This window comes from Tachysurus vachellii, chromosome 1 (assembly GCF_030014155.1).
Source record: "Tachysurus vachellii isolate PV-2020 chromosome 1, HZAU_Pvac_v1, whole genome shotgun sequence".
In the NCBI taxonomy this organism is placed as follows: domain Eukaryota; kingdom Metazoa; phylum Chordata; class Actinopteri; order Siluriformes; family Bagridae; genus Tachysurus; species Tachysurus vachellii.
In genome coordinates, this window is record NC_083460.1 from 16,182,704 (window position 1) to 16,197,681 (window position 14,978).

Below are 14,978 nucleotides of genomic sequence, written 5' to 3' on the forward strand. Positions count from 1 at the left end.
TCTCATTTCATTTCATTCATGATTTATAAGGTGAGCGGCCCTACCGCTGACCACACACACACACACACACACACACACACACACACACACACACACACACACACACAAATCCCATGCTTTGGAATCTGCATCCAATCCAAATCCATCCAAATCCAGTGGTTATTAAAAAAAAGCCTAGTACATCTGTGCTTTGATTAAATAATCACTTTCTCAATGTATTTAGTTTTTAATAGGAATAGAATCACTTCAGTCACCTCAGGACATGCACACACACACACACACACACACACACACACACACACACACACACACACACACACAAAACCTCTATGCCATAGTCACAACCCCATAATGTGGCTTTAAATGTAGGCACTTATGTGAACTTTCTGTGTGTGTGTGTATGTGTGTGTGTGTGTGTGTAAAGAGTCCTTGCTGAAATGCTAAATGAAACATGTGACCTTTCTGCCCCACAAACACACCCACACCAAAAGACATCTGTAATTAGAACCCTGGCGTTAATTAACATAATTAAGTTCTTCATGCAGAATCACCTATAATTAGATGTTAGCTTGTTAGTGTAATTAACACACTGGCATGACTCTTCCGGGTGTGGGTGGAGGGGTGTAGGGGTGTGTGTGTGTGTGTGTGTGGCGCACCCCCATCACACAGCTTTACACAAACATAACAGAGACTGGGACACACAGGGCGCGGTCCTTCCAACTGGCAGTTAGACTTCACAGGGTTTCTGTTTTTTGTTTGTTTTGTTTAGTTTTCTGTCAGCGTACAAACTCATTTCACTTCGTTTTTACGCTTTTACGCTCAGACTCGTCTATCTAGTATTTGCACACTTCACATCCATTCTGTGATTAATTACTCTACTTATTTACTTACGTTCCTTATTTACTTTATCCGATTAGTCTGATGACTTCCTGTGATCACTTACTGGCTTTACTTTCTAAACGTTAGATAATTTTCTCTCCTTTACGTCACACGTGTACTTCACTTTATTTACTTTACAGGTATCCACTTCTCACGCATCACTTTTCGTACGTATCTTACTTAAAACCGATCGTACTTTATTTACCGTTTAAATAAATACTTAATTAAATGTTAAATGTTACTCTGTTTGCTCGACTTGTTTATGTGGATGGTGTTAATGTTAATGCTCGATTGGTTATTAAAACTAGTTTGATTATTGACACGTTTAGTATCATTTACACTTGCGCTGTCGGCGTAATAGTCGTGATGGCGATACCGATACCGACGCTGCTCTTGTGTGCTGAGCGACATGTTAAAGAGCGTCAGATCAGGAAGTCATGTGTTGTGTGTGTGTGTTCGAAGGGCAAAGCACACTGATGAAGGACACACAGTAATTGGGATGCCAGTAGCACAGCGATGCCAGTAACACCGTGTCCTTCTGCAACATCCTCTGAGCAAGTGTGTGTGTGTGTGTGTGTGTGTGTGTCAGTGTCAGCCAGGAGCTGGTGAGCTGAAAGTGAAAAGTCTCAGACTAAAGCAGGTGTGTCACTACAGCACCACGAGGCACCAGAAGAACTGTTAACTTTTCAAAAAACTAACAACTATCTGCTGTGAGCGCTTCCTTTAAACGCAGAGAATCTGGAGAGTGATATTATATCAGATTAGTGGGAATAATGCAGAGACTAAAAAGTGTATTGTTGTAATCCCTGTGTTTTCCCACGAGCTAGACCAAGAGGCTTAATCAGGACTCTAGAGCTCACTGGATTACGCTGAAACTGAGAGGGCTTAATGAGGGTGTGTGTGTGTGTGTGTGTGTGTTTGTGTGTGTGTGTCTCTCTCTGTCTGTCTGTCACAATAGTGTCAAATACTTGCAGATGTAAGGTCTTCCTTTTGCGTGCACACACACACACACACACACACACACACACACACACACGAAACGATCAAAGCCTGATCTGAAGGAGTAGGTGATCCAGTCTTTCTCCAGGCCTCCAACTTTTAACCCGTTCCCTTTTTTCCACAGCTTCGTTCAAATGGGGAAAATTTATGTAATTGATCAATAAACGAAACCAAGGGTGATGGAAAAAAACCCTTTTAAATCCAGATAATTCAGTAAATGTGTGCCTTGTAGATAAGCACGATGGTCTTTTTAAACTCCAAACGTTTCCAGTATGTTGGATTAAAAATACAGCATGACGATGACATTAATGCGGGAATGTTCCCGCTCCCAGTTTCACGAGCGTCCTTGCGCTTTCTCCTCAGGGCAGACGAGATCGAGATGGTCATGACCGACCTGGAGCGAGCCAATCAGGTACGCCACAGACTTGAGATCTTTCAGGATGCGAGTTATTTAATCATGAGTTCATATCCTGACAGCTGTTCATTGGCTTAATGCAGGAGGCTCTGGTCTAATGCGCTGACATCACTTCTGTTAGGAATGTTTATCACAGCCAAACTTTTTTTTTTTCCCCAGGGCATTTTTTTGAGTAACATTGTTTGAGTAACATTTTTAGCTAAAGTGTATCCTGTCAAACAAAAGTGTTGATTAAAGCAGTTAGATATTTGTAAATACTTTACTGGACATGTGACTGTGAGTGTATTACGCCATCATAACATCAGGCGTGGTCACAGACATACCAACTGTCTGCTCAAGTAGTCGATGGGATTTATTGGGAATTTGAACGGGAAATGTTCATCCACAGAGAGCAGAGACGGCCGAGCGAGAGGCCGAGTCACTGAGGGAGCAGCTCACGTCAGCTAATAAATCCCTGCAACTGGCCACACAGATCCAGATAGCTCCAGATATGGTACCAGCTTCAAACATGTCTTGCACTACAGATACTTCCTGTCTCTGGTCAGCAATCTCTGAGTATGTGTGTGTATGTGTGTAGGAGCAGGCGGTGGAGGTGGTGTCACGCTCCAGTCTGGAAGCCAAGCTGAGCGCTAAGGAGCGAGAGATGGTGCAGCTGGTGGAGGACGTGCAGAGACTGCAGGCCAGTCTGGCCAAACTGCGCGAGAACTCCTCCACCCAAATCAGCCAGCTAGAGCAGCAGCTCAGTGCCAAGAGCACCACACTCAAGGTCCTCTTACAAACTTAACACACACACTCACAGAACATATACTTTCCCTAGGGTGATGGTGTGAGGTAATGGGGTAGGGTGATGGTGTGAGGTAATGGGGTAGAGTGATGGTGTGAGGTAATGGGGTAGGGTGATGGTGTGAGGTAATGGGGTAGGGTGATGGTGTGAGGTAATGGGGTAGGGTGATGGTGTGAGGTAATGGGGTAGGGTGATGGTGTGAGGTAATGGGGTAGGGTGATTGTGTGAGGTAATGGGGTAGGGTGATGGTGTGAGGTAATGGGGTAGGGTGATGGGGTGAGGTAATGGGGTAGGGTGATGGTGTGAGGTAATGGGGTAGGGTGATGGTGTGAGGTAATGGGGTAGGGTGATGGTGTGAGGTAATGGGGTAGGGTGATGGTGTGAGGTAATGGGGTAGGGTGATGGTGTGAGGTAATGGGGTAGGGTGATGGTGTGAGGTAATGGGGTAGGGTGATGGTGTGAGGTAATGGGGTAGGGTGATGGTGTGAGGTAATGGGGTAGGTAATAAACACACACAGAACATATACTTTCCCTCCGTTGTTATGCGAACCTGTTAACTTCTACAAGGAGACAGAGCCGAGGCCGTTAAGAAATACACATATTGTGCCTCAAAGAACGAGCCGATTCTGGTAGGATGTTCTCAAGGTGTTCTCAACACAGATGCCATCATCATCATTGGCAGTATGGACAAATCTACACGGACTGTGTATCACTAATAAGCTGTTAGCTTAGCTAGTGTGTTATTATTATTATTATATACAGTTTTGGGTAGATTGCTATAATATAAACCAGTCCCTCAACAAAGTGTTATATAAATATCAACAAAGCAAATAATACGTTACAACCGTACGCTCCAGACTGCCGTAAACGTGTGGAAGAGTTTACTAAAGTTCACATCTGGCCAGTTATTTTGGGAGTTCTATTAATTTTCATGACTCAAATAAATGCTTTCATAAAAGTAAGAAAAAAGAACCCAAATGCAGGCTTTATAAATATAGGAGCAGTAATAGAATGTCCGTTATTTTTTGCCGTACCAAAGTTGGTCAGTTGTCTGTCATTTCCTTCTTCATGATAGAGTTAATTAACATCATCTAAATATTTAGAAAGAAAGAAAGAAAGCTGTATGGATTTTTTTTTTTCCAGGCCAGGAACCCAAAAAAGGAGTACCGTATTTTCCGCACTATAAAGCTCACCGAATTATAAAGCGTAGTCTCAATTACGGGGTCCATTTCTGTACTTAACCCATACATAAGGCGCACCGTATTAAGGCGCATGCTAAAACACACGGTCTACAAAAAAAGGTAACGGAAGCAAAACAGTGAGTTTAGTTCAACTTTATTCTACTATTTAACAATACACACACATTATTTTTTAATCAATCTTCTCCCACAAATCCATCAAAGTCCTCATCTACTGTGTCTTCTGAACTTGGCACAGTTCATTTTCTTGCTTCCTCCACTTCCGAACCATAGATTCATTGATGTTGAATTCTTTCGCAGCTGCTCTATTCCCATTTACAACCGCGTAACTGATAGCCTGTAGTTTGAATTGTGCCTCGTAAGCATGTCTGTTCACTGGTGCCATTTTCGGGGGTCCTTAGACAAACAAATATTGTCTTCTTCTTCTGATTTTTATTGGTGGATGGCAAACCAACTTAAGGTGCATTTACCGCCACCTACTGGACTGGAGAGTGGAGCGCATAATGGTTAGGCAGAAACAAATGTTGTTTTACAACATACCGGTAGTATACCTACTGGAGGCGTGGCGGAGGTAAGCGTACGTAATGTTCTCTGATTGGTTTATCGCTGCCAGCGTACATAGTGTATGTATTACGTCCCTGTGTCAGTGGGAAATGATCCGACAGTCAGTCAAGCGGAGCGCTTACCAAAGTCGCACAACAACATTTTTACAGATTTTTGGAACTCAGTGCACACATAAGACGCACCAGATTATTATATTATTATAATAGTGCAGAAAATACGGTAAATAAATAAATTGTATGTGTCCAATTGATATGTATAGATTATTAGATTATATAACACGTGTATCTTAATAGCTGGGTCTCAAATCCTAGAGGTCCTGACTTTGTGCTAAATAAATCCGATTCGAACATAACTGTACGATCGTGACGCACGTCGTCAGTCCTACAGCGGGTCATTTAGTGCTTTATATTAACCTGATGAAGTATCGAACATTTAAGGGGAACTCAATGAAGGGGAAACGGCGAGAGGAAGTCAAAGACGACACACCAAAAACAGCATGTTTTCTATTAATAATGATGGAGAAGGTTTAGATTGATGTTTTAGATTGCATTCCTCTCTTTCTACTCTCACTTCTCGTTTTCCTCCTTCCTCATCCCCATGTTCCTGGTGCACGCACAGCAACTGGAGGAGAAGTTGCAGGAGCAGGCCGACTATGAGGAGGTGAAGAAAGAGCTGAGGTAGGCACAGGAACTGCCTCGTTAATTTGCAGCGTGTTCAAACCGCCGGCGTAATATGCTTAATAAAGCGCAGCCTTTTCATTAGCCTCTCATCCACCCTCGGATTCGCGCCGCAAAATGCCAGATCAGTCATTATGATTAATCATTGCTCCTATTCAGCGTTTGTACTGTATATAAAGCACGTGTCGGTAGCGAAAGGATTCTTGGGTAGCTAGGTTATCGGTGCGTTAAGCTCTGATGAGGGCTTATCTGTGCACTGCTGATCTTTGATTGATGTCCAGCTTTCGTGACTTGCGCGTGTTTAAAGATATCCAGTGAATGGGTTCTTTATTCAAAAGCCAGCCTTTTTTTTCTTCTTCTTTCTTTTATTTAACGCGCCTTTGTCAAGTCCCAGTGCTGATTGCATCTCTGAAAGCATTCCTCAGTAATTCCACCTGAACCGATCCGATCTGACTGAAAACACGGTCACGCCTCTTGTTTAAGCGAATATAATAGCAGGAGCGGAATTTTGTCATAACTAAGGTCATTATTAAGTGCATGTTTATGTATCTATCTTTCAATCTGTGTGTGTGTGTGTGAGAGAGAGAGAGAGAATCTGGATATTTCTGACCATACTCTTTTCTCTGCAGCATCCTGAAGTCCATGGAGTTTGGGCCGTCTGACAGCGCCACTGTGAAGGTAACTCTACTAAAGCCAGGCAAAGCTCAGTACTAGTCAGCGAAAGCATGGCTGAGTCGCCAAAAGCCTCATAACACTGAGATCTTCGTCCAGAGCATCACATTCACTGACACACAAAGTTCACTGAGAAGATACATTGCGGGTTATTTTTCCATTGCACACCAGAACAATATTAATGCTTTACAAGGACATGTTAGTCAAACACCATAAATACACTCAGCTAATAAACCACCAGGAACACGACACGGTGGTGATTTACACCAGGAACTGAACCCAAACAAAGCAGACCGGCTCTGACGCTCTGAGGAGCAAGTTAGAAACCAAACGCTTCACTGATTCCTGTTTTGAAGAGTCACGTAATCTTTATTACATCACATCACACTATATTATATTAAATATCACGTTATACCGTACGCTTTCTTCAGATAACGTTCACATCAGACATCAGAATAGGTTCCAGTGTGATCTCATTGACCGGGTCGTGGTCGGTGGTGCCGGACATGCTGGTTTGAGTATTTCAGAACCTGTAGATGGGATTTTAACCCTCAATTCTGCTAAAAAAAAAAATATCCAGTGAGCAGCAGCTTTCAGCGGCAGGACAGAGGAGAATAGTTAGAGAAGGATCTCAATCCTTGAGGCACCTAAAACTATGCCATGGTTAAATCAGTGAAATTACACCTCATAGGGTGACACTTAATAAAATAAAGTCAGTTATTTTCAGTCTCCTACAGAGACGTTTGCAGAAGATATTTGGAAACAAAATCTCATTACTGAAGGCACCTTGTTTGGTGTTTTAACGCATTGCCGGATTGTCGCACACCTCGTTTGTACTCGACACCTGACTCTGTTCCTCCACCTTAGGACTCGTCTAAGCCGCTGGAGTTGCTGCTGCTGGAAAAAAACCGCAGTCTTCAGTCCGAGAGCGCTTCGCTCCGCATCGCCAACACCGAGCTGAGCGGTAAGTCTGTCAAGAAGAGCTCAGAAAAGGATACACACCGTGCACCGATCCTCAGTTCTCTTTCACGTGAAGTCGGCTCAGAGGCCCGCAAGTTAATATTTTCTTATGAACACCGTCAATGTTCTTTTTAGTTTGGGGGCTTTGAAATGCATCTCTGCGATCAAATAGAGAAAATGTTGTTTTCTTTTTGTTATTCGAATAAAATGATGCGCATTGAACTATTTCTTGGGCATTAAAGGATGTCTCGGAGGCGGCGGGAAAAGGGTGGAACAGGTTAATGCTGTTAAAATGGAGACACTTATTTTGAGCTGTTTTTCATGTCGGGAGGGGAAAAAAAAACGGCCTACTTCAGCACTTCGCTGCATTAGTCATGCCTCTTTTGATAATTGCTCATCAGCAGATGTGCGGTGACATTTCGAGCAGAACTGAACGTAGTCCCTGCTTCTCTCTTCCCCTGTGCTGTCTCAGTCTTATATACATGCACACACTCAACCAAGCACTTTATTAGGAACACATGTTCTCATGTATCCGGTCAGCCAATCATGTGGCTGCAGTGCACAAAATCATGCGTCTAGAAGTCAAGAGCTTTATTTAATATTCACATGGAGCATCAGAATGAGGATCTTTCTATATATTTTGCCCATTCTAGCCTTAGATTGCTTTAGAACCCGGGCGTCGTAACCTGTTCACCTCACGATTCGATCTGCTGAGATCCTCTGAGAGGGTGATTATTTGGGGTACCATAGCCATCAACAAGCTGTCTTTTTTTCCCACTTGATCCTCCACTCTGTGCAGTTCTTGATTTTTATCTGCATCGCACTTCTGCCATGTGACTGACTGATATGAATGAGATATTTGCATGAATGAGCAGGTGTACATACAGTTGTACCCTTTTATAAGATGTTTCTTACCCTGCTTTAAAATTCTACATTTTGTGCTATCTTTGTCCAGGTTGCTATGTGTTTTTTTTTGGTTTTTTTTTTTTTTTGTTTTTTGTTTTTTTTGACTGGCTGGTTTACAAGGGCTGACATTTAACAACGTTGGTTTGCATGCATGAGTGGATGAGAAAAAATGTTAAGAGCATTTGCTTTGGGGCTGCATAAACAGGATATTTACATAGTGCTCAGAGCCTTGCATAAAATTACCATAATTGACAGGTCACTATGGCCTAACCTCATCACGTCCCTGTAATTTAAAGCGCCCTTCGGTCGTTTGCGTACACGAAACGGATTTGTCGATTATTCCGATTAACGTCCAAGCTTTCAAACGGAGATGTGTTACTCGACTTGTTTTTTTTTTTTTTCACATGACATTTTTCATTCAGTTAGGTAGGGACTTGGTATTCTGTCATACACCATCGTACTCAAAGATGTAACGTGGAGAAACGGTTCGTCTTTGTAACGTTTTTAAGAAACGTCTACCTGCGTTAAGATCTGAAGTGTCCCCGTGTGCAGTTTACATCTGACCTACAGAGGCATTCGGATATTTAATTAGTACAGATTTGGTCATACAAGGAATATTCACCATTTTTAATGCTTAACCACAATTAAAACTGTGCATTCGTGCTAATGTTCAGGGGTTTTTAGGATCCCTTTTTTTATTTTTTATTTTTTTTTTAAATGCAAAAAGTTTTTTTATTGTGTGAACTTAACAAAACCAAAGTGGCGTGCATGAATAGGTTTTATACACACAAAATATAATCACTCTGAGAAGTGAAAGAGTCACCAACACTTCATCGGCAGAGACTGTTTTGTGATAATGAGCTTGAATCCCATCAGCCGTGTAGGAGGAGGAACAGGAACGGACATTCATAAAGTCAGATCTGGCCACCAGAGTCGCACTGCTCAACAGCCCAAGCCAAAGACTGGAATTTTTTTTTTTTAATGCACTTGTTCTGCCTCTCATCACTGATGGCAGTGGATCTGGATGGCAGTGTCGCTTTGCATGGTGGCCATTACTGTGTCAGGAGTCTTTGTCCTACCATGCTGTTGCTTACAAGAAAGGTGCAAACTACAAATGCATGGGCGGTTTGTCTGGGGGGCTTGGCAAAAAAAAAAAAAAAGCAATTATTAATACAGATTTATAATCCTTGCTCTTTTGTACATTAAATAAATAACAAAAAAAAAGAACACCTTGTCTTTTGTCAGACCCCTTTTTTGTTAACTCCCCCATAATGCATTTTGTTTGCCCTTTCTTGTAGGGTCAGCCAGCCAGAAAGTGAAAGAAGAGACCGTGCCACACGTCCCCACCTCTACCAACTCAGCCCCAACCCCTCCCGCCCCTTCTCCACTCCTGGGTCGCCCAGGAGTAGGCCCGAACTCTGCTGGCCCGCCCCCGGAGTCGCCTAAGGCTAGCAACGCTAATGGAGGACATGCTTTCTCGCCGGCTCTGGACCTCTATGGTACCGCCTTTCCCCTGGCGGGTAAGGTGGCACTGGGCTCACTGCTGCAGCGCCAGCTCATGCACACCTTCTACTCCAAAGCACTGCAGGACTTTGGCCACACCCACTACACACCCCTGGCACTGGCCCCCGCTCCCCCACGTCAGCCCTGTGCCAGTCCGGATACCAACGGCACAGCGCCGTCACCCAGCCGCTCGGAGGGCGCAGGCAGTGCTTCCGAGGGTGAGGATATGGACACGGCAGAGATCGCACGGCAGGTCAAAGAGCAGTTGATCAAGCACAATATTGGGCAGCGCGTTTTCGGGCACTACGTGCTGGGCCTTTCGCAGGGGTCTGTCAGTGAAATCCTGGCACGCCCCAAACCCTGGAGCAAGCTCACCATCCGCGGCAAGGAGCCCTTCCATAAGATGAAGCAGTTCCTCTCTGACGAGCAGAACATCTTGGCACTGCGCAGCATCCAGGGCAGGCAAAGAGGTGAGGAATACTTATTCTAAATTCATTTTTCTTTGTATCTTGAGTATGTTATTAGCAACATGCCTTATCAGTCATCAGTGTAACAAGAGTGGTTCACTAGTGGCTTTGTAAATGCCGTTTGATAGGAAGGTGGGCATTCATGTCAGTTTGGGTGGGGCATCACACATACACACACACCACACCCATTCATTATCACATTTTACTTTTAACTGCAGGTATTTAAACTTTTCTTTCATGTTCTTTATGAATAACAGTCAAAAAACAGAATTGTAAAAAAAAATGTAATACATCTGTTCTCTGCAATGCCTAGAAGTCGTTATTAAGCATTTCAGCATTCAATAATTGGAATAATTGGCTTCACTTGGTGCCAAGTATGCTATTTCATCATGATCTGAGAATGTAGATATCTCTAGAAGCCTCTAACACATTAGTACGTTATTGGCTGGGTGTCGAAACTGGCATTTCCAGTTAGCATTTTGAATAGACTCCTAACAAACAGTTGCTATTTTCAAGTGTAGAAAAGTACAACATGTACCATATACCATGATGAACTGGTTTCTCCTCTTGTGCCTATTGATTCAACAGTCAGATTAGATCCTTCACTTCTTTTCCATCGCAACTCATTTCCGCATGACCAAGCTTCCGATCGTCCTTCAGGCTCCGCCGCCAGTCCTCACCATGCGCTAGTCAATAATGAAACCTTTTACTGATCAATACTATTGACCAAGGAGGAAGGTAACAGTAAGGTCCAGAGAGTTTGGTTCCACGCCACCTGCACCAGTCTGTACTGACCTAGGGTCATCTTAATTATCAACAGTAAAGTGTCCAATCTGATCTCAGCCCAATGTCAGAATGCCTTCCTAAATAAAAGTTCTAGGTGCTTCCCATTGAGTCAAAAACCTAGGCTGAGTTGGGTCGAGTTGCATTTGATTGGAGAAGGTCTTGAAGTGGAAGCCTTGTTTAAGTAACTAAGGTAATTAAGTTGACTACAGGAATGGCCACTGATTGGCCAAACCCTAATTTTGGTTAATCTCATGATTGTGAAGTGTTTGACCTCTTAAAACTTTAATGCAATGGTCACTCCTTTAAAATTCTGAGGTCTCCACTGTAATCTGACGGATTAGGCATATTATTTCTCGTTTGTATTTAGAAATGCCTTTCCTTTGTGGAAGATGAGATTACTCCCAGTCCTCATTTTAAGCATATCCTGAAGGTATTAAACCTCAACCCAGTGAACAGACACAAACATCCTCAGTAGTTTTTTTTTGGAATTTGAATCAGGTCCATTGTCAGTCATTTTCCAACCCGTTCTCCACTCCACCCTCCTGGCCGTGCTAGCGTTCAACGTTCCGGTCAACCACACGTACCTTCTTTCATCTTGTCGTCCATTTTTTTCTGTCGTTTATTTTGACAGAGAGCCCAGGCCAGGCCCTTAGCCACATGTTTCAGGAAGGCCCGAAGCGGAGAGCCGGCTCGGAAGGCGCCCCGCGGACAGGTGTGTCCCCTAGTCCATTTTTCCAAGTTTATTAGATAGTTAAGTGTGGCCAAGGTCCTCTGGTGACCTTCCCTTAACATTCGCGCTCTTATAAGTGTTCTAGCTAAGGCCTTTCTGTTCAAGTATAGAAGAAACTGAAGCTTGTGTCAGTGCCTAAAGCCAGTTTTCTTTCTTCACTCAGAGAATCTGTGTGTATAACAGGATAAATCGAAAGGAGGTGAAACTACCTGACCTTGATACTGAGTTGATTTTCAGGAAAAGTTCTCTTGAGCCATTATCCAGTTTTGCATGGTGTCTAAAGTCAGGTGGCGTGGATTCTTAAGTACAACCACGATCGCATCTGTACCCTAAAGAATAGCAAAGAAAAACATGTAGGTTTTTATTCCCAGGTTTTTTTTAAGTAAGTCCGTTCCTGTGGTGTGCAACTGGATTGCAGGCACCTCCAGCACAGTACTTACCACATTGGCTGCCTGATTGACGTCAGGCAAAATTCCCAATATGTAATTTAGGTATTTTAATGAGGGCCTATTTGTGAGGGCTGGATGGCGTCAAATAGCCCTTTCTAACAAGCGGGTGCAACACAAATACCTTACTCGGTCAAATAAACGTACCAGTTTGCTCATTTGGTTTTTCACTGGTGGCCCAAAACTAATACTTGAAGCCACAGGGACGACTTTGGTAACTGTGATAAAATTATATTGTTGAATAGAGGGCTTGCAAGGAAGGACAGTGTTTTAAAGAACTCTGGTGGTTGACTTGAGCGCGGCTGAATTCCACTTTACATGCAGTCGGTTACTTCTAGATCACGCCCTCCATTGTTTCACACGGTACCACCTGCACACACATTTTGAAATGTTCTAGAAAAGGATCAGCTCATTTTAAAGGAATAAGAATCAATATAAACCTTCTCCACAAGTTTACAACTGCAGACCCGTGTTGTTGCTACTTTTAACGAATTGTTGTTTCAGAACAGTGGTCTACACAGATTGATCTTGCTGTCTTACATAATCATCTTTTCCTCCATTTCCTCTCCCTTTTTCTAGGTAACATTACCACCCGTATCCGCACACCCGAAAGCGGATCTGACGAAGCCATCAAGTCCATCCTGGAGCAAGCCAAGCGTGAGCTGCAGGTCCAGAAAGCAGGTAAGTCTTGATCTCCCAACCACCCACAAACTATTCAGATTTCAAAACGTTGTCTTAACTTGCTTTGCTTCCCCACCGCACAGCCGACACGTCCCTGCCGCCATCCTCATCCAGTGGTGCAGGAGGAGGATCAGATGACGCCATCCGCTCCATTCTAGAGCAGGCACGACGTGAGATGGAAGCCCAGCAGGCCTCCTTGTCCTCCTCGTCTTCATCGTCCTCCTCTTCTTCCATTTCCTCCTCCCTTTCCCAGTGCGATCTGTCATTATTATCGCCCAGAGTGTTGGCGCCGTCACCGCTGGGTGCCCCCCTGACCACCTACAGCCCTCTATCACTAGGCTTAAAGAAGCCTCCTCCTTTGCTCCCCTCTTCATCCTCCTCACCTTCCTCACCATCTCCGTCCCCTTTACTTGACTTCAGCAGCATTAAGAAGGAGCGTCCCGCATCACCAGGCCAGGATGGAGCCTCCAGGGTTCAGTGGAGGGAGCAGTGGTGGAACAACTCACAGCAAGAGCGTAGAGGAACTGGCTTGTCTGATGAGAATCACAGCATAGAAGACTCAAAGGAGGTGAGGAGACCCTCTTTGACTTTTTTCATCTGTAGGTAGCAAATTGGTTCCATGGAAGACTAGGGGTTCTTGCTGATATGCATGGCTATTGGAAGAGCATCAGTGAAAATGAGCTGCTCGTGCATGACTAAGTAAAAGCTTGCGTTGGTCATACTTGTGCATGACTAAAAAAAAAAATTTCTGTAACAAGGCTAACTGGTAGCCCGGAGCCTCTGTTGCTTTCCTGTGCATGGCAAATATACAGCAGAAATGGCTTTGAGTGTTAGTTCTGCCTTTAGATGATCGTATGAAGCTACATATATTATTCTTTTTGAATTCAGTGGTTAGAGTTTGTCTTACGAACCAGAAGGTTGTTATTTCACAGGTATATCAGAAAGCAATGGACCACTGAACATCAGGTTTAAGGTCCCTATATTCTTTCCATACCAAATTTGACAAGAAACAGACTCTTAAAAGCCAATTAGCCACCATAAAGTCACAATTTAATTCAAATTAACTCAAGAATGTATTTCAAGTGCTGCAGATTTGAGGGTGTTTTCACACTTGCAAGACAACTTGAGCCAGAAGTGGTGCGGCCCAGAGAAACATTCTCTGAGTTTTTGAGACTGGCGGTCTAGGGGATTATGTATAGTTAACTCTGGTTTGAGTAGAGACATCAAAAATAAACATGGTTGGCTAAAATAAACCTGTCACTGTCACTTCCTGTTTCAGCTTTTACAGTAGCAGGGATAGGAATGCTGTGGTTCACGTAGGAGACAGAACTCCTTCTTGATATATGAAATGATGGTGACATTGAAGCACATCTAATTTATTAGAACAAGGAGTTATTTTTGACTACGAGAGCCAAACTGATCAAGGTTTGGAAGGAATTTGTCCTTGCAATGATAACCCAAAAAAACCCCCCCAAAAAAAAAACAAGGCTGGAGTGTGTTCTGGTACAGAAACAAGTACGCCATTAATGACGAGATAGCGAGATTATGAGTAAATGTCACATGCACAGAGCTGTAATGTTGAAGCCGAGTTTCAACGTGATGCCTGCCAAGGTTTCGTTTTGCGGAAAACAACGCCGCACAGTGGCAAAGGGTGTACTGTTTTCTTTGTTGTAATTTTAAATGCACTACTGTGAAAACTATTTGCAGGTATTGCGAGTAGAATCGGTACTTGCCTAAAGAGTATACATGAACACTCTAGGTTAACATCAAATGAAATCTAGCTTTAAAAAATGTATCCTGGTAAGTAGGTAATTTAGGTACCGAAATATAAGATTAACAGTAATGCTTAAAGTGGTTTTGTCCACTTTGTAGCCAGCATAATGGCCATGGTTGACGTTCCTTTCCCCAAAATTCCCATCTCCTACCCTGTACTGGACGGTACTGACTGATGCTGGCCCCTCCCCTCTTTGTGTGTCTCTGTGCCAGACGCCCCCCCGGCTGCTCGATGCCCCTCAGTACTGGAGCGAGTGGCACCACGCCGGCTCCGCCTACCCGGAGCTCAGCGGCACCCGCGTGCCAAGGCCGGCCAGAGCGCCCGTGCCCCCTCTGGCGCCCGAGCAGTGCCAGCTGTTCTCATGCCGCGAGCTGGACACGGTGGAGCTCACCCAGCTGGTCAAAGAGAAGCTAGCCAAGAGTGGCGTATGCCAGCGCTTGTTTGGAGAGAAGGTCTGCGTGCCCATGTCTCCCTCTCTATCTTTCTCCTCTCTGTCTCTGCATCCCTAACTTTCTTGCCCCCACTTAACAACTTTG

At 43.9% G+C, this 14,978-nt stretch overlaps 1 protein-coding gene across 3 annotated transcripts in view; it reads left to right on the forward strand.

The window, feature by feature from the left end:
• The window catches only part of cux1b (cut-like homeobox 1b), a 133,689-nt gene that overhangs the window by 92,614 nt on the left and 26,097 nt on the right, over window positions 1-14,978 (forward strand). The window contains exons 3-12 of one of the 3 annotated variants that reach the window (XM_060874715.1): window positions 2,242-2,290; window positions 2,682-2,786; window positions 2,871-3,059; window positions 5,459-5,517; window positions 6,147-6,195; window positions 7,057-7,153; window positions 9,354-10,028; window positions 11,443-11,523; window positions 12,567-12,668; window positions 12,752-13,236. In XM_060874715.1, coding sequence (XP_060730698.1) covers window positions 2,242-2,290; window positions 2,682-2,786; window positions 2,871-3,059; window positions 5,459-5,517; window positions 6,147-6,195; window positions 7,057-7,153; window positions 9,354-10,028; window positions 11,443-11,523; window positions 12,567-12,668; window positions 12,752-13,236 — 1,891 coding nt within the window. Of the gene's footprint in view, window positions 1-2,241; window positions 2,291-2,681; window positions 2,787-2,870; window positions 3,060-5,458; window positions 5,518-6,146; window positions 6,196-7,056; window positions 7,154-9,353; window positions 10,029-11,442; window positions 11,524-12,566; window positions 12,669-12,751; window positions 13,237-14,654; window positions 14,895-14,978 lie in introns of all 3 variants that reach the window. The other 2 variants (XM_060874707.1, XM_060874723.1) reach the window with 2 other exon arrangements.